Genomic DNA, 18,989 nt, shown 5'->3' on the forward strand with positions numbered 1-18,989 from the left:
TGAAATGGGAAGGGGACCAAACCTCCAGTAAATCCCATCATCTCTGCTGGGGATGGGACAGTTTGGCTATACTTAGATGGGAAAGTATTTAAATGTGGAAATGCCACAAACCATAATTGGCCAGTCACTATCCATTCGCCACAGCCCTGTCATAAAGCTAAATGTTTGAAATTGTTGTGGATAACAATATAATAAATGCTTTCCATTCTTTCACTTCAAGTCGAAAATCCATGTAGCAAGCAACTGTTTTTCTAAAACAGAGAAACTACCAGGAACATAACCTTCTAACTGTAGCAAACAGTGCAGATCAAGAACACATAGCTTCCCATAAAAAGCTCCTTGAAAAAGCAAAGAGAGGAATAGCCAACAACAGATCATTTGCAGTCATTTCTATTCTAGGGGGAAGATTTTCTACCACAGGGAGGCAAATTTCACAGATGCCTTGTGCAGCAGAAAAGAAACACTCTCAGCAGGATGGCTAGGAGTTTACCCGTGGCATCCTGACAGACGTGGCACTCCTCCAGTGATGGAAACACTAACACTGCGTACAAGCATTCTGCATCTGCGTGGGCTGAGATGGCTGACCCATTTGTACACTTCGTAGAAACTGAGACATCATGAAACAAACAGCGATACCACAGGATCGACCACAGCTGCTATACTTCAAAGCACTTGACACTTGCATTTCAAATAATAAGCCTTAACGGCACAGAATCCCACCTTTGGAGTGGAAAGCCTCTTTAAGGCTTAGCAGCATGTCAGAAAACTTTCGCACATCATTGACCAGTTGCATGATGTAGTCTGGGTCTCCTCCAGGGGTGGTGGTGTGGTCTAGTCCCATAGCACTCAGGTGGTTTGTCTTAGAGCTGCGGCCCATTTCTAGTGTTTTGTTGGAGCCGGGTGATGGGGGCACGATGCTGGGGTAGGAAAGACGAGCACCGCTTGTCAAGCGCTTATTGCCACTGTTGCTGCCCTGTCGGAACATTCCAGCAGCTGCCTGTGCCTTTACTGAGCCGCCTCAGCCGCAGTACCAAGCGCCCTGCTGACGATGGAGAGCAGAGTACACTGCGGAAGAAAAAGCTGATAATCAAACACAACAGCTAATGAGAGCTTATCACATCAGATGCAGAACAAAGAGTCCCACACAATGAAAATGTTTGGCCTTTCTTTTGGGCATGGTGAAGCCTAAATGGTGGAAGATCTGGAGTGGTAATTTGAGGTTGTAGGTTCAAACCCAGTAGCAGTGACTGATAAACTATCATAGTGCCCATAAGCAAAGCAATTATCCCCAGGTTCCTCCTGTTAGACCATTCATCATTTGGTTAAAAGTGTCAGTAAAGGGTCAAATGTTTCATCTTTTACATATAAAGACAAATGATTACAAGACAAACATCATATATTGGAGAGCTGTCTTTACTAGGGTTGCTTCTCTTGGCAAACAGTAACTTTTTAAAATGTATCTCCCAAGCTCTTTAACATCAATATGATGTACAAGGGCTCCAGATCTTTAACTCAAACTTTTTGACCCATTTATCTATAATTGTTTCATATATTCATATGCAATTTTTGTAATCAGTGACTTTCTCTGTTTCATTGTGATTACGTGCCTGCTTTTGTCTATAGGTGACGTATGCCTGCTGTGGAATGAGAGTAATGCACAGATCTTTATCGCTCAACAGGAGTTTGACACCTGTCAGTCAAAACAAAACCACTAAACTGTGTTCTGTGTCACGAGAGGAAATGGAAACATTAAATGAACAATGACCAACTATGAAGTGGGACAGAATAAAATGTCAAATTTTGTTTTATAATCCCAAATTAAACATTTTGATATTAAGTACTTTATAAAATACACTTATTTGTTATTATAATGTTCTATTCTGTGTTACTATTTAATTTCAGATACCTTAGGACCGAAAGCCTTTATGATCTAACAAATCAAGATCAATAGGTAATTCAGCAAAACACTATAAACATTCTTCATCATAACTGCTTCACATTTTAGCGCTTTAAGCTAACCAATTTACCTGTTCATTCAAATTAAACCTTTTACATTTAACTGGCGTGTATCGAGCGTCTCAAACAAGTGATACTTACTTGAACAGCTCATAAGGAATATCATACTGCAGATTTATGAAGGTAAATCCCATGTAAATCCATAAGAAAAGGTCAAATGTAACGCTCGAAGCTGAAGGGCTCGTCACATCGCAACTGACGAGGGAAAAACTTACTGAGGGTCTGACTCAAAACTCACTCACGTGACCTCAAAGCAAACTTCCCATTGGCTGGTGGAGTCCGGCTGCCAGATCCGGTTGTTTTCCTCCTCAAAAATTGCATGTGCTACAGTGGATACAGCCAGTGATTTAAATGGAAGTTTAAAATTGTTGTACAACGATACCAGGGGTGGCGAGAGACTGAAGACTCTGGGATGGAGAGGTTGATTCCATTGCATCACTGAGGACTGCTGGAAAAAGATGGTGGGAAATGTGAATTATAATGTTTATCAAATTTATAATGATGAATTAATCAGTGATACGATACATCACAACCCTAAATAATTACTATTATAACAATATAAAATAAAACATGCCTAAAACAACAACAAAACATCCAAAAAGCACTGTCACGTTTAAACAGCACAAATATTATCTGAAAGTGTTTGCAGATTGTCGCTCCTGTGAAGAGTGACGTGACTCTGGCGACACCTCAATGTTGAAAGTGGCACTACATGTGCAGAGTGTGTAGTTTTTCTTAGGCGTTTATCCACGCTCATTTAAAGAGATAAGGCTTCAAAACCACTGTTTGAAAATAATGTAAGTATTGTCTAATCTAAATGTTAGTATTAGTGTTATGCTTAATTATGTATGTATGTATATATATACATTTGTAAGTGGACTAAACTTTGCACAGAGTCACTGTGTCCTATTTTACAATTCTGTTGACTAGGCACCATCAGTTTCATGCAAATCTATTTTTTCTCTCTCTCTCTCTCTCCCTTAATTATAGTGTTTATTTTTTTCATATTCTGTATAATAAATTCTAGACCATAATGTTCCATAAATTGTGTCTAAAAATGTATTATAAAGAGGGTAATTACACATTACTTATATGTAATATAATATATACAATTATTTGTTGTAATTTTTCTATTGCAGTTTTAGAAATGTGATATCTTTAATTGTACATATTTTATCCAGAGTATTTTAGATAATGATATACACATGGTTCTTGTGATATCAATAGATATCACTAGTGAATAATTTCTTAAAGCTGGGACTCAATGAACTGAAACACTTGGCTCTATAATAATGCTCAATATATAAGGATTTACCAAATTAAGCATTTTAGCCTATATATTCACCACATAAAGGGTTCTGTAAATATATATTTCATCAGCTAAGGTTTAATGAGGAATAAGGTTAATTATTATTACAAGATTTGAAGTTGGAGACACAATGTATGTGTCATGGTTTTATGTGTTTTTGTTCATGTTTTATGTTAATGACTTTTATTTTGGAAGTTTAGTTCCTGTTTTATAGTCATGTGTTCCATGTCATGTTATTTCCTGTTTCCCTGTTTCATATCATGTGGTCCCCTGGTCATATGATTTCATGTTTCCCTCCATGTTCATGTGTCTTGAATTCATTGGTTTATTGTCTTGTTACCTTGTTATCAGTTCTGTCTTGTCATTGGTTATCATTGTCATGTTTCTCCCTTGCCCATGTATTTAAGCCTCATGTTTGCCATTGTCCATTGTAGTCATGTTTTTGGTTTTCACGCTTCATGTAAATAAACTGCACCTGGGTTCTTCACTTGACATGGCACGGAGCTGACACTGGCGTGGCTGTGACATGGCATGGAGCTGACTCTGGCGTGGCTGTGACATGGCACGGAGCAGATTCTGGCGTGGCTGTGACATGACACGGAGCAGACTCTGGCGTGGCTGTGACATGGCACGGAGCAGACTCTGGCGTGGCTGTGACATGGCACGGAGCAGATTCTGGCGTGGCTGTGACATGGCACGGAGCAGATTCTGGCGTGGCTGTGACATGGCACGGAGCAGACTCTGGCGTGGCTGTGACATGGCACGGAGCAGGCCGAGGCATGGCTGTGACATGGCACGGAGCTGACTCTGGCGTGGCTGTGACATGGCATGGAGCAGGCCGAAGTGTGGCCACGCCTCAGCCTGCTCCATGCCATGTCACAGCCACACCTCGGCCTGCTCCATGCTATGTCACAGCAACTCCTCAGCCTGCTCCATGCCATGTCACATCAACGCCTGAGCCCGTCACAATAACGCCTTAGTCTGCTCCATGCCATGTCACAGCCAAGCTTCAGTCTGCTCCATGCCATGTCACAAGCAAGCCTTTGCTCCATGGTCCAGGCCCGCCTCTGCTCCACGGTCCAGCACTCACGCCTGCCACGACAACCAGTCAGCATCCATGCCCACCACGGCCAAGTCAGGATCCTGCCGTACCATGTTACCCTGTCATGCCATGTAACCACGTCAAGTCACCATGGTACCCCCCCCACCAGCTCCCTCTTGAACTCTGTGTTTTTGTTTTGGGGCGTTGGGAGCCGCCCCTAGTGGGGGAAATATGTCATGGTTTTATGTGTTTTTGTTCATGTTTTATGTTAATGACTTTTATTTTGGAAGTTTAGTTCCTGTTTTATAGTCATGTGTTCCATGTCATGTTATTTCCTGTTTCCCTGTTTCATATCATGTGGTCCCCTGGTCATATGATTTCATGTTTCCCTCCATGTTCATGTGTCTTGAATTCATTGGTTTATTGTCTTGTTACCTTGTTATCAGTTCTGTCTTGTCATTGGTTATCATTGTCATGTTTCTCCCTTGCCCATGTATTTAAGCCTCATGTTTGCCATTGTCCATTGTAGTCATGTTTTTGGTTTTCACGCTTCATGTAAATAAACTGCACCTGGGTTCTTCACTTGACATGGCACGGAGCTGACACTGGCGTGGCTGTGACATGGCATGGAGCTGACTCTGGCGTGGCTGTGACATGGCACGGAGCAGATTCTGGCGTGGCTGTGACATGACACGGAGCAGACTCTGGCGTGGCTGTGACATGGCACGGAGCAGACTCTGGCGTGGCTGTGACATGGCACGGAGCAGATTCTGGCGTGGCTGTGACATGGCACGGAGCAGATTCTGGCGTGGCTGTGACATGGCACGGAGCAGACTCTGGCGTGGCTGTGACATGGCACGGAGCAGGCCGAGGCATGGCTGTGACATGGCACGGAGCTGACTCTGGCGTGGCTGTGACATGGCATGGAGCAGGCCGAAGTGTGGCCACGCCTCAGCCTGCTCCATGCCATGTCACAGCCACACCTCGGCCTGCTCCATGCTATGTCACAGCAACTCCTCAGCCTGCTCCATGCCATGTCACATCAACGCCTGAGCCCGTCACAATAACGCCTTAGTCTGCTCCATGCCATGTCACAGCCAAGCTTCAGTCTGCTCCATGCCATGTCACAAGCAAGCCTTTGCTCCATGGTCCAGGCCCGCCTCTGCTCCACGGTCCAGCACTCACGCCTGCCACGACAACCAGTCAGCATCCATGCCCACCACGGCCAAGTCAGGATCCTGCCGTACCATGTTACCCTGTCATGCCATGTAACCACGTCAAGTCACCATGGTACCCCCCCCACCAGCTCCCTCTTGAACTCTGTGTTTTTGTTTTGGGGCGTTGGGAGCCACCCCTAGTGGGGGAAATATGTCATGGTTTTATGTGTTTTTGTTCATGTTTTGTGTTAATGTCTTTTATTTTGGAAGTTTAGTTCCTGTTTTATAGTCATATGTTCCATGTCATGTTATTTCCTGTTTCCCTGTTTCATGTCATGTGGTCCCCAGGTCATGTGATTTCATGTTTCCCTCCATGTTCATGTGTCTTGATTTCATTAGTTTATTGTCTTGTTACCTTGTTATCAGTTCTGTCTTGTCATTGGTTATCATTGAATGTTTCTCCCTTGTCCATGTATTTAAGCCTCATGTTTGCCATTGTCAGGTATTGTGTGTTTATGTAATGTTGTTTGGAAGTCAAGTGATGTCAAGTCTAGTTTAGTTCATGTTTATGCTTTGTAGTCATGTTTTTGGTTTTCACGCTTCATGTAAATAAACTGCACCTGGGTTCTCCACTTCATCGTCATCATCATTGCCAGCATCGTTACAGTATGTGCTGACAGAGCACGTTTCCTTATACTTGCATTTTTCTTTGCATGCCATTGCTTTAATTAATTAATTTATTATTTATTTTTCCCTTTTTCACCCAATTTGAAATGCCCAATTCCCAGTGCACTTTTTAAGTCCTCATGGTCGCGTAGTGATTCGCCTCAATCCGGGTGGTGGAGGATGAATCCCAGTTGCCTCCGCGTCTGAGACCATCAACCCACACATCTTATCACATGGCTTGTTGAGCGCGTTGCCACAGAGACATATCGTGTGTGGAGGCTTCACGCCATCCACCACGGCATACGTGCGCAACTAACCACATGCCCCACTGAGAACGAACCACATTATAGCGACCACGAGGAGGTTACCCCATGTGACTCTACCCTCCCTAGCAACAGGGCCAATTTGGTTGCTTAGGAGACCTGGCTGGAGTCACTCAGCACACCCTGGGATTCGAACTAGCAAGCTAGTGAACTCCAGGGGTGGTAGCCAGCGTCTTTTACCACTGAGCTACCCAGGTCCCCCGATCGCTTTAATTTAGAATAAAAGCTAAATAAAATAAAATAGCTAAATATGCATTGAAGTGAGGATAAAAATATTCATGAATATTGTCAGTGATGAAAGATGAAAAATTTAGAATCAGCAAATCCCCACAAGGTGTCAGTGATTGTTTTTATTTCATCTCTAGAGGCCGCTATTATACTGTAGAATCAAGTTGTTCTAACTGTAGAATTCTCCAGTGGCGGAGACAGAGAAACTGTCTATTTTTTTTTTTTTAAATTTTTTTTTTTTTTACTATCTGCAACTATCAGCATAGATTTTTCCCCGATAACCGATAGTTCCAAAAAGTAACTATCTGCATGGATTAATTGGTAAAACCAATATATCGGTCTACCTCTAATTTACTGTATGTGCCTGTTTTATTAATTTTTTTCCCTTTTTCCTGCAGCCCTTACTAGACATATTGATCTACATCTGCAAACTGAACACATCCCTTGGTGCTCTTGTGAGTATCCCTTTCAAAGGAATTACCAACTAATCCAGTGACTCAATCTGCACAGTGTTAAATTTGCAACATGTGCCTGCTCCTCTAAAGGAATCTCTGGTCTACTTCTGACGAGACTGTGAAGGCCGATTGGCAAGATGACTGTAACAGAGCAGAGGTATGACGGGGAGTACAGATACATCAACTCTCCCCTCATCACTAACAGGTATTTATGGGTCTCCCTCCTGCACTTTGTCTGGCTGTCTGCTTTCCTGAGATATTTCATGCAGTAAATGCATTTTTTTCTTCATATTGTTTCAGTGAAGAGATTGCATTCTACAATGGGAACTGGAGAGAAAAGCAAACAATTAATGGAACCTTTCAAAAACTGGTGGGGGAAATTAAGATGTTTTTTTGATTTATATAAACTTGATTTTGATTTATATAAAGTCCACACACAATATGGATGAAACCTTTAATTTGACTTCTTGTTTTACTGGTTGACCACTTGAGACACTTCATCATTTTTGTTACTCAAAGGGTGTCATGGACAGCATCATAACCAAATGTAAGCAGATTTGGTCTACTAATGGGTAGCAGAATCCATTTGAAACATTTATTAGTAGACTTACAAAGAGTAGGAAAGCAACATAATTATGTTCAATTTAAAGTCTCTCTCATGGACAACTCATACTTTCTGATGATTCTCCATATATAGCCTTGGTGGTGGGCTACCTGGCTATTAGCTGGCCCTTCCTGGACCTCAGAAACAAGCAGAATATTAACAGCACATATTTTGAGTGGCTTGAGGTAAGAAACTGCTTTAAAGACCACATGAAATCAAAATTGGAAGTTTTGACACTTTAAATGGTCATGAAACCCAAAAACATTTTTTTTAGATGTTAACAGATATAAACAGGTTGCACATAATTGAAAACAATGATAGCTCTCATTATGTTAATTTTCAAGTGAGAAAGTGGTTACTTTTTCCGTTTTATTGAGCCATTTAGTTCTTCTGGTTTAAAACTAAAAGTTGAAGCAACATCATTAAAATGAGGTATAAGAGTATAAGTACTCATGTACGTCAGTAGATTCTATGCATTACTCCACAATATTAATGAGAAGGAACGCTTCCATCAAATCATAGCGCTACCATTACACATAACAGCAGAGAATTCAAACTTATGGATGTAACAGCTGTTCCCAGCAGGCACGAAACTTCAACAGCACTCGTGGAACAGACATGAGAGCAGACTTTTACACTAAACACCCTGATGAGTTCAAAATCACTCGTCAGGGGGGCCTGGGTAGCTCAGCGATTATTGACGCTGACTACCACCCCTGGAATGGTGAGTTCGAATCCAGGGCATGCTGAGTAACTCCAGCCAGGTCTCCTAAGCAACCAATTGGCCCGGTTGCTAGGGAGGGTAGAGTCACATGGGGTAACCTCCTTGTGGTCGCTATAATGTGTGGTTCTTGCTCTCGGTGGGGCACGTGGCGAGGTGTGCGTGGATGCTGCGGAGAATAGCGTGGGCCTCCACACGCGCTACGTCTCCGTGGTAATGCGCTCAACAAGCTGCGTGATAAGATGCGCGGATTGACGTCTCAGACGCGGACGCAACTGAGATACGTCCTCCGCCTGAATGTCAATACAGTACAATACTGTACATTCTATATATATATACTTTTTTATATATTTTTATTTTTCATTTTTATTGAATAATGTGTATGTATATAGTGCATATTGTATACTGTACAGTGTATGTTATTATTTGTATACTGTTGAGTGTAATTATGTGTATAACAGATGTTTAAATTGTGTTGTGTTAATTTGATGTTATTGTAAATTGGTATATGTCTCATCACTGTCACGACTGCTATGTTGATCGGAACTGCACCCAAGAATTTCACACACCATTGCACTTGTGTATATGGCTGTGTGACAATAAAGTGATTTGATTTGATTTGACCTGGATTGAGGCGAGTCACTACACCACCACGAGTACCTAGAGCCCATTGGGAATAGGGCATTCCAAATTAGGGAAAAAAAAAAAAAGAAAAAAAAAGAAATCACTTGTCAGAATGGACCACTGTCCATAACTGGACTGGCACAAGCGTTTCTTGGCTGCAGTTCTGCTACTTATGCTCCAAACATGCTATTTATGAGGGGTAGCTGTTAGACGGAGCACTGATTCCATTGATTACTCTCAGTGTCTCTGATCATAACACGATTACTTGACGGCTTGTTCAAAAACAGAAGACAATGATGAAAACCAAACACTCAAAGTCAGGTCTCTTTTATGTACCCTAGACATTGTGTGAAAGTTTCCTGGATTTATGCCTACATGGTTTACAGGCGTTATGTCATCATGACAATGGAGTTGAAATACTGTACAACTTTACACAGACAAGGTTAGTAAGCGATTTTTATCATACTAGAGTCAAGTTAACACGCATTATGCTTAAGTATTTTGGCTATACTTTTGAAAAACTGTGTTTTTAATGTTTTGTGTATTGAACCTGTTTACTATCATTGTATGTGCCTTACTGCACATAGTTTTTTTTTTCTTTAAGAAAAAGAGAGATGAGTTGAAAGTATTTTCTGAGGTAATCAACATTATGCCAGAAATGCTGTCAATAGAGTTTAACTTGATTTAAAGCCGAAACACTCCTTGTAAGAATAAATATCTATGAATTAATGTAAAGTTTCAAAGCAGTGCTGGTTTTGATGGTAATGTTTGCTCTGAGGTGCTGAACTAAGGGTGTTTCATGACACTTTAAGTCTATGTCTATTAGCTCTAATGCCATCTATCTGTCAGTGCAGTCCTAAAAGTTGACCGAATTAACTTTTAGCAGGTACACACATTTAAAATTTACAGTCTTTCTCTTCTGGGAAAATGGACCAAAAATATAGATGACTCATCTTGCACTTAAAATTTTTGTTCAGTATAATGCTCTTTAGAATAAACATTCCCCTTCCTCTAATAATACCAGTGTCTGACTAGCAATAGTAAGTAGAGAATAATAGTCGATTGCTGTGATGTATATAAAAAAGGCTATTTAAAAAATGCAGATATGTCCTGCTCCAATAGGAAATAAGTCAACACAGGAAAAATCTGCACTTGTCAAGGCATTTTATGGGGTCTTTAACAGACTGATATTGAAATATTGAGGGTGTTTGATACCAATTGATACAAGCATTTCAGAGAATGATATCTGAACATAATAGTATTCGTAGTAGTAGTCTATAGTAGTAGTTTACATGAAGTGTAAACTATCACGCTATCATTATCACACAGTAGAGATTTGCTATGCAAATCCTGTGTGAAGGAAGAAAAAGATAATGTTTCTTTTGGAATTGCCAACCTTTGAGCTCTCCAGATGTAATTGTTGTCATTGTCTTTGTATAATGGGTTTATTGGGTTATTCAGGATTTCCTAAGATAAATGTTTGCATAGAAGATAAAAGTTCTTCTGTGTTTGCTTTTACAGTGTAGGACTACTACCAGAGCGGGTGGATGTTGATGAGTTTGGCACAGGCTCTGGGAAGGATTGTCCTGGCAGGCAGAGAGATGACCAGATTGTCTGGGTGAGTGTTTTGCCTCCAGTATATTCATACTTAGCTTGTTCTCATGCCATCCGTCTTCTTTTATCTTATCAGTCCTCCTGTGTTCTCTGTCTTTCATGTGCATGAGTATTTATGTGTGTTTCTCTGGGGCTGACTCTGAATCCATTAATAAGGTTCACTGCACGGATCACAGAAATTCAGGAGGTTCTTAAAGAGCAGAATTCAGGCAGATATGAATGGAGCATGATCACACAGCAATCCATAGGTCTGGAATAGCATGCATTATGTGTTTTATTGTTTTGTAACTTGTGTCATAAGAGATGGTACTTCCAGTATCTGTACTGTATATATTGATGGTTTTATTAATATCCTTTTTTATTTATTGTTGCTTTTTACAGACACTCCAGTTGAGAAAATTCCTCTCATTTCTGGGAGGGGAGAAATCATCATTGCAGGCAACATCATCAAGCAAGTTACATACAAACTAAAAAAAATCAACCAAGCTATCACAATTAGCTAGTCAGCTACAACAAATTTGCACAATCCTAATGTTCATAGGAAAAACTGAAATTTTACACTGTCCATTTTTTGCTTAGTAAATGCTTACTGTGAAGTCAGTTTTGTCAGAAAAGATGAAATCACATGCAGCATTTGAAAGTGTTTTGAAGTGTAATATGTTTAGTATTCCAAGCAATATACTGTATATTATACATTAAGGGGGAAATTTACTACGAATTAATTGCAAAAGCGGTGGTTATTTGCACGCTGTCTGCGCTGGTTTAGGGCCCCAAATCACTAAGGGAATTATGCAGATCAAGCAATGGCGTGAACACACCCACAAAATTGCAGCTAAATGCAATTTGCATACACAATTCCGATTCTTGCAGGCCAATTCTTAGCGCTATATAGTGTAGGATGCAGCAGACGAACGGGATCTGAAACACTCCATCTGGACTTTAGAGCATCACCCCACTACTGAGATCCAGACACCTGAATCATCTTTTCAACATGCTGAAATTGCTGAATAATGCTCTTTTCCATAATTTGATCCTTATTTTAAAAATTACTGCTGTAACAATAAAAATTATTTTTACCAGCCGCTTTTATCTGGCGGTAATAGCGCAATGCAAATTGCACTGCACATTTTTTGTGAATGAAGCGCAAGCTATAATGAGCATAATTTGCACAGAAAGGAAGCATGTTTGCGCAGACAGGAATGACAATGACTTAATTTAAATACTCAAAACGCAGAGCAATTTCAGCACTGATTGTGCTTGCTTAAAATGGATTGCGGGTAGTTAGTGAGTAAGACTCAGGATTTTGCGCTGAAATACCTTGTGCAAAAGTGCCGCAGCTGTTTAGTGAATTTGCCCCTGAGATCTTTAGAGTCTTTTTGATTAGTATTTTACTTTTATTATTGAGATATTATGCCTTACTCAGAGTTTATCAGCAGTGTAAACCGTATCCTCTCATCCACAGGTTTGAACACATACCTTTAGCGATGCCCAATGGAGACATTCTTATCCATGACTTATCTTTTGAGGTTGATATTTCAATGTTTCCATAAGTAAAGTGTTTCTAGTCTTAACTTATTTAGATTGTAAAGCAAGGTTTGGTCATCTGGTTTTGATAAGTACCATCTTCTTTCCCTTAAATTCCATTGTGTTGGTCTGTGGTCCCAACGGCTGTGGGAAGAGTTCACTTTTCAGAGTGCTTGGAGAGGTTCAAAGAGTTCTCTTGTAAAACTGTGTGAAAGTTTGAAAGAACTGTTTTAAGTATCAGTTGTTTTCATTCCCTTACAATGTCTATTTACTTCCTAGCTGTGGCCTCTGTGTGGAGGACGGCTCACAAAACCGGAGTGATGGAAGCTGTTCTATGTTCCTCAGGTGGGGTGAGCTGTATAGCTCTTTTACATAGAGGTCTTTGATTGATTTCATGACAGTAGGTTAAATTTGAAAATGTCTGTTGTTGTTTTTTGATTTTTTAGATTTATTTGTATTTTTCCATAGAGGCCATACATGTCATTGGGTTCCCTTAGAGATCAAGTGATTTATCCTGATACACATGAAGACCAAAAAAAAAAAAAAAAAAGAAAAGAACATCTGATCAGGTAGTGACATGGACATCAACAGCAAAATTAGATTTGTTATGTGTTCAGAAAAAGTGTCAGCCAAAATAGCTTGAGAAATGTGGAATGCCACATGTCTATCACACATTAACCGTAATAACATACTGTGCATACCGGTAACCGTCAGAGTTTAAAGGTGTTACACACAGTCAGGAACAGAGCTGGGATTGGTGGACTCACATTTTACTCTTAACGTTAGTTCTGGTGTTTTGGAACAATAGTATCTATCTGACATCCTCTTTATCACCTTTATCGTCATAACTGAGTGGGCTAAGTATAACACCAAAAGGGATTAATTGATGTCTACTTGTAAGCAGACATGCGTTAAAGCATTCATCTAGATGAAAGTTGCAGAAATTTGGAATGAGTTGTTTTAATAAATGGTCTTTTAGACTGGAAGATTTACATTCTGTAAATGTACAGTTTTCATAACACATTAAAATGCTGTACATTAAATCAAGGAAAGTTTAATTTCTCATGAAATGACCATTTTAATTATGTTGGCTTGATGAAGCCAACATACTGTTATACTACAAACTTTGTGTAGGTTTTTTTCAAAAGCCCTAAACCGAGACCAAACTCTAAAGCCCAAAGTATAGATAAAGTTACTGTTTACAAACAAACGCTCCATCCTGACCCTTCCGGGTTCTTTTGGTAGCCCAGAAAAGAACTGCTGTCTATGAGCGCTTCGCTCAAATTGTGCTGAAACTGCCAAAAAGTGCTGTTTGTGGGGTTGGAACACCCTGTTTCCCACAGATTATTGGAGAGTGAGGCTTCTTTAAATTTCCACCACAGGATTTTACATAAATGATGATGATATTTCACAGGTGACCGTCATTGTTATCTTGTCTGCTCTATTAGACCCAATTGACCCGTAGCATCTGTTTGTTATTATTTTTTTTTAATGAAAAATTTACGTAAACTCTGATTGCATACTGGCTGTTTTTAATTTCCAAAGTGCTGTCACTGTGACAGATATGAGGTCAAATATGATCTAACGATGATTAAGACCACCAATATACGATATAACTGGAGGAACAGATCCCGTCTCCACCACCGCAGTGAATGGACTACTGTTTGTGAAAGGATAAGTGAATAAAAATAATGTCATGCTGCTAAAATGAAGTCTTTGAATTTATTTTGAATACAGTACATAATATTGTTCAATCGAAAACAGCTGTTATTAAGTTTTCATATGGAATATGATCATATTGAAGTAAATATTATTTATTGTATGTGGGTAATTAATTAAAGCAGTATAGACACATATTGCATGTCTAGAGGTTGTTTTTATTTTTATATATCATATTTCTTAGGCTTTAGAAGTGTGTTAAACGTGAGGATGTGTATTCATCAACCTGTTACATGTACAACATTTTCACACAGGCTCATTGAACACATAGAACACATACTTTCTTCACTGTAAACCATAGATAACCCATTTATAATAACTTTTATTAACAATAAAAGACATTATTACATTCTATAAAGCTTAAAAGTGTATTAAAACTGCAGCGCTGCCTATTTCCACCATTGAAATCTGCTGCTCGAAAGAACCCGGAAGCGCGGTTTCCTGCGGTGTGACGTCAGAGCGAACGCTAGGCGCTATGGCAGGCGCTTTTATCGCAAGACGTTTTGGCTTTTAAAGATTTGGTCTAACTATCCGTAATTATATTTTAGATATCTACAATTGCATTTTGAGTCACAATAATAATTTGACTAGTCAGAATGTTAATTTGAGATATCTGCCATTAAAATTTGACTAGTGAGAAAGAACTTTAAAGATATCTGTTAATATATTTTGCCTATTCGAAATTTCATTTAAGAGATCTGCAGTGACGTCACAGATTTCGTCACTTGTCACGTCACACATCTACAAAGATCATTAGAGATATCTGTAATTCAGAAAAAAAATAATATATATATATATATGTCAAAATTATATTTTCAGATATCTAAATTGCCCTTACCCTAGTCATCTGCTGTGTTGTGATGTGCAATGACTCTTCATTACGTAGTGCTATCAAAGCTGTTAAAGTAACTAGCTGCTAACAGAAAGATTAAGTCAATGCTTGACAACTTAATAAACAATATCTTGATGCATTTATATATGTTAAAAGGTCTCCAGTTAACTATGTGTAACAAAGTGATTGTTATATGTTGTAGCACTGACCAATTTGTGTAAATGATTAATAAAGGCAGACAACCACAAATGAGTGTTTCGAATTTTTTATTATGCAATCTTTAAAAATTTGAAATTGGGCAAATAAATTCATGATGTAGTGGTTTAATGCTTTAGAATCAAGGCACCTGTGTTTTTTAATCTTTTAAAATCTTAAAGTTAAAAATGACAGTCAATTGAAAAGAAAGAAGCCTCATTCGACAATTTAAATAATCGATCATAACTGCTATTAAGTGGCCGTGAATTTCTTAGTTACTATACCTTCTATTATTCTGAATTAATACATATAGCCTATATTAATTAATGGTACTAACAATTAAATACATTTATTTAATTAGTATACGGAACATGCTTGTGTATTATTTGCCAATACCGTTATAGCCCACTTGATGGCAGTGTGTAACAGCAACTCTGAGAGAAGTACTGCTGTGTTGGAGTGATGAGACGGAGATGGAGTTTCCCACTGTAGACATGCAATGTGCAATTGACCTTTGAGCTAATGTAGGGGTCCTTTTTTTTTTTTTTTTTTTTTTAAGTTTATTTGGGAATGATGGCTGATACAAATCATTTTTACAAGTGCTCCATCATCATTGTTCCTCAGTATTGGATTTTTATTTATTTTTTTAATTGCAAAATTCTGTTTAAAATAAACCAAACATGCAAGACTAACATTAAAAGATCAATTCTTTATCAGACAAAATGGTGGATGGCAAACATTTCCGAGCTAAGATTATTTTTGTTGTTGTTGTTGTTTTTTTTTTTTTTGTTTTTTTTTTAAGGTGGGTCATAGCAGAGAGGCAATTTGCAAAAGCATTTTAGATATCGGTAAAGGAACTTTCACTAGTAAGAATGTTGATTTAAGAGATCTCTTTTAAAATTCTTCCCAGTCAGATTAATAATTGCTGAAATCTCCAAATAAAGATCTTCCTGGTCTGTAATCAATTTGAGATATCCATACAAACATTATGGATATCTTTAAATGAAAATTGACTAGTAATAATTAAAATTAAAGATATCTCCTATTAAATATTGACTAGTCATAAATCCAATTACAGATATCTACATTTTTTTTTTTTACTAGTAACAACCTAATTAGAGATATCTTATTATAATTTATACTAGTAATAAATCAATTGTAGATGTCTGTAATTACAATTTATACTCTATTGTAGATATCTGAAAATAGTTTTCAATGCAATCCTATGGAAACAAATGACTGGTCAAAGTTGCATTGCAGATATCTTAAATGTTAATTATGACTAATTAGAAATGCATTGTATGGCAGGCGCTTTTATCATTTAATATTCAGATTTGACTATCCATAATTATGTTTTGACTAGTCCAATTTCAGATATCTGTTGTGCATTTTTGACTAGTAGTAATTCACATTTAAGATATCTGCAACTAATCGCTGCACTGGAGAATTGCGTTGGCGACAAGGTGGAGAGTACAGGCAAATGGGCATTAGCTGTCCGAATGGAGTTAAAACAAAGTTAATGCAACGACGTAAACTGCTTATCTTTCCTCTTAATATGCTGTTTTGAATTTAAAAAAAGTCACATGAATTTGTGCAGATCCGTTGAGTTTTTTTTTTTTGTCAGGCATAGTAAATCAATCATTAATGACAAACTTATATGAATATGCTGCCTGAGTTTTTGCTCGGCTGTTTGTTTGCTTTAGAAGACCAAGTGCAAGCGTGGTTCATTGTGTGAATGCACGCGCACATAAACAGTTTTAGAGTTTTCCATTTTATCGTTTTTTGACTATAAAGTTTCCCAAACTTTTCTCCATTCTGACAAAAGGAACTTCTGTCCAAACTTCCTAATTTTATGACATAGATAGTTATGTAAAAAAAAAAAAAAAAATTAAGAGCATGGTAAAATATATCCGTCTGAAATTAATTTGATATTCATGAGTGGGCACATTGTAATATAATACAATGTGTTCATTTGAGGGCAAATGATATAATATAGACAATGCCATTCTAAAATTACCTTTAAATGGCAAGACTTGAGTTGTTTATTGAGTTGTTTATCCCTTTTTCTCTCTCCCTTTCTTGTACATCATTTATAGATTTAATATGACAATAAAATAATCTAACAAATATTGTCAGTAGTGATGAAGCATACAGTCACAATTTGGCATTATAAGGCAGTGTTTTGTTACTGCTGAACAACAAACACATTTGGCTTGTAATACATCAAGAGTACGTCTATTTATCAAACTTTTAAAACTAGTTTAAAACTAGTTCTGTAACTGCTGATCTCCTGGGATTTTCACACACAGCAGTCTCTAGAGTTTACTCAGAATGGTGCCAAAAACAAAAAACATCCAGTGAGCGGCAGTTCTGCAGATGGAAATGCCTTGTTGATGAGAGAGGTCAACAGAGAATGGCCAGACTGGTTCGAACTGAAAGTCTACGGTAACTCAGATAACCGCTCTGTAAAATTGTGTTGAGAAGAATATAATCTCAGAAAGCTATTCAGAGATGCGGGTTGGCACTGTTTTGGCGGCACGAGGGGGACCTACACAATATTAGGCAGGTGGTTTTAATGTTGTGGCTGATTGGACCATATATATATATATATATATATATATATATATATATATATATATATATATATATATATTTATTTATTTATAGTTACTGTATATGTGCATATGTGTGTGTGTGTACTCTACATACTGTATTGTTGCTATTATTATATATTGTGTGACTGTGGTCAGGTGCTGAGGGAATACCTAGGTAATATCCAACTGGGACATATCCTGGACAGAGAGGGCAGCTGGGAGAGTGTGTAAGACTGGATGGGTGTCCTCAGTGGAGGGGAGAAGAAGAGGATGGCTGTAAGATCTGCTCCTTGAACCTCCTTGAATTATTTCCTTTGTTACACACATACAACACATAACTCTCTTTAGGATAATCAAGATATTAATCTGGTCATCACACAGTCATCACATCTTTAGCTGTTTAAGATTAGAAATTCAGAATTTAACAGACTTAACAAGAGTAGAGAAGGGTGGAATGCTTTCTCATGCTTTATTTAATTGCACAGATGGCTTGCCTGTTCTACCACAAGCCCCAGTTTGCTATTCTGGATGAGTGCACCAGTGCAGTCAGTGTTGATGTGGAGGATTTCATTTACAGCCACTACAGCAATGTAAACATATTTCTTGTTTTTATACTCAATGAATGCTAAAATGTTAATGTAAGAGCGAAAATTCCAAGTAAATGCTCCTTAAGCATATAGCTGGGCAGGTAACATATGGTGGAGACCTGACAGATGGTTGTCACCATCACGCTTTGTTTTCTTTGTCAAAAGTGAGGACGTCAAGAATGTATTCTCTGCTCCTGAGGGAGTTTACTGAAGAAACATCTGTCTCCCTGAACTCCCTGGATTCTTCTGTTTCTTCTTTTTAGGTTGACATCACACTGTTCACAGTCTCCCATAGGAAATCACTATGGAAGCACCACAAGGTAAAACTTTGCTCTTGTCTTTCTTCAGAAAGTTTAAAGAATTCATCATACATTCAAAGTAGTGTCAAAGAGTCTGAAAACATTTTTTCTCTCTCTCTAGTATTACTTGCACATGGATGGAAGAGGAAACTATGATTTTAACCCCATTACAAAGGAAACAAGTTTGGCTCGTAATATTGACATGGGCTTTGAACATGAGCCAATTTATGTGTAAAGAATTGATGGTCAACAATTCAAATCATTTAAATTTAATACAACTGTTTTCGTTAGAATGGTTTTACAAACGATTTGCACAGAAATTCTCTGCATGTGCTTCATGATTGAGGCCCATTAGTAAATGTATGGGCCTGAAGCAATATCATTCTGTACTCCATGGAATTCTTATTTCTTCTGAAAGCATTGAAACTCTTATGGATAAAATATATCTTAGGTTCAAGGTTTATCTGAAAAGATTTTTTT

The 18,989-nt window shown here is 38.3% G+C and overlaps 1 protein-coding gene and 1 pseudogene across 4 annotated transcripts in view; one reads left to right on the top strand and one right to left on the bottom strand.

Moving 5' to 3' along the window:
- Positions 1–2,235, bottom strand: part of arhgap29b (Rho GTPase activating protein 29b) — a 61,480-nt gene extending 59,245 nt beyond the window's left edge. For all 4 annotated transcript variants that reach the window (XM_051697447.1, XM_051697446.1, XM_051697445.1 and 1 more), the window contains exons 1-2: positions 2,098–2,235; positions 721–1,065 (exon numbers count right to left, since the gene is read on the bottom strand). In XM_051697447.1, the coding sequence (XP_051553407.1) occupies positions 721–985 (265 nt within the window). In that variant the 5' untranslated portion in view covers positions 986–1,065; positions 2,098–2,235. The remainder of the gene's footprint in view (positions 1–720; positions 1,066–2,097) is intronic.
- A 116-nt stretch (positions 2,236–2,351) lies between these two features.
- Positions 2,352–18,744, top strand: LOC127441149 (ATP-binding cassette sub-family D member 3-like; annotated as a pseudogene).
- The last annotated feature ends 245 nt before the right edge of the window (positions 18,745–18,989 follow it).

Source organism: Myxocyprinus asiaticus, chromosome 5 (assembly GCF_019703515.2).
Source record: "Myxocyprinus asiaticus isolate MX2 ecotype Aquarium Trade chromosome 5, UBuf_Myxa_2, whole genome shotgun sequence".
In the NCBI taxonomy this organism is placed as follows: Eukaryota; Metazoa; Chordata; class Actinopteri; order Cypriniformes; family Catostomidae; genus Myxocyprinus; species Myxocyprinus asiaticus.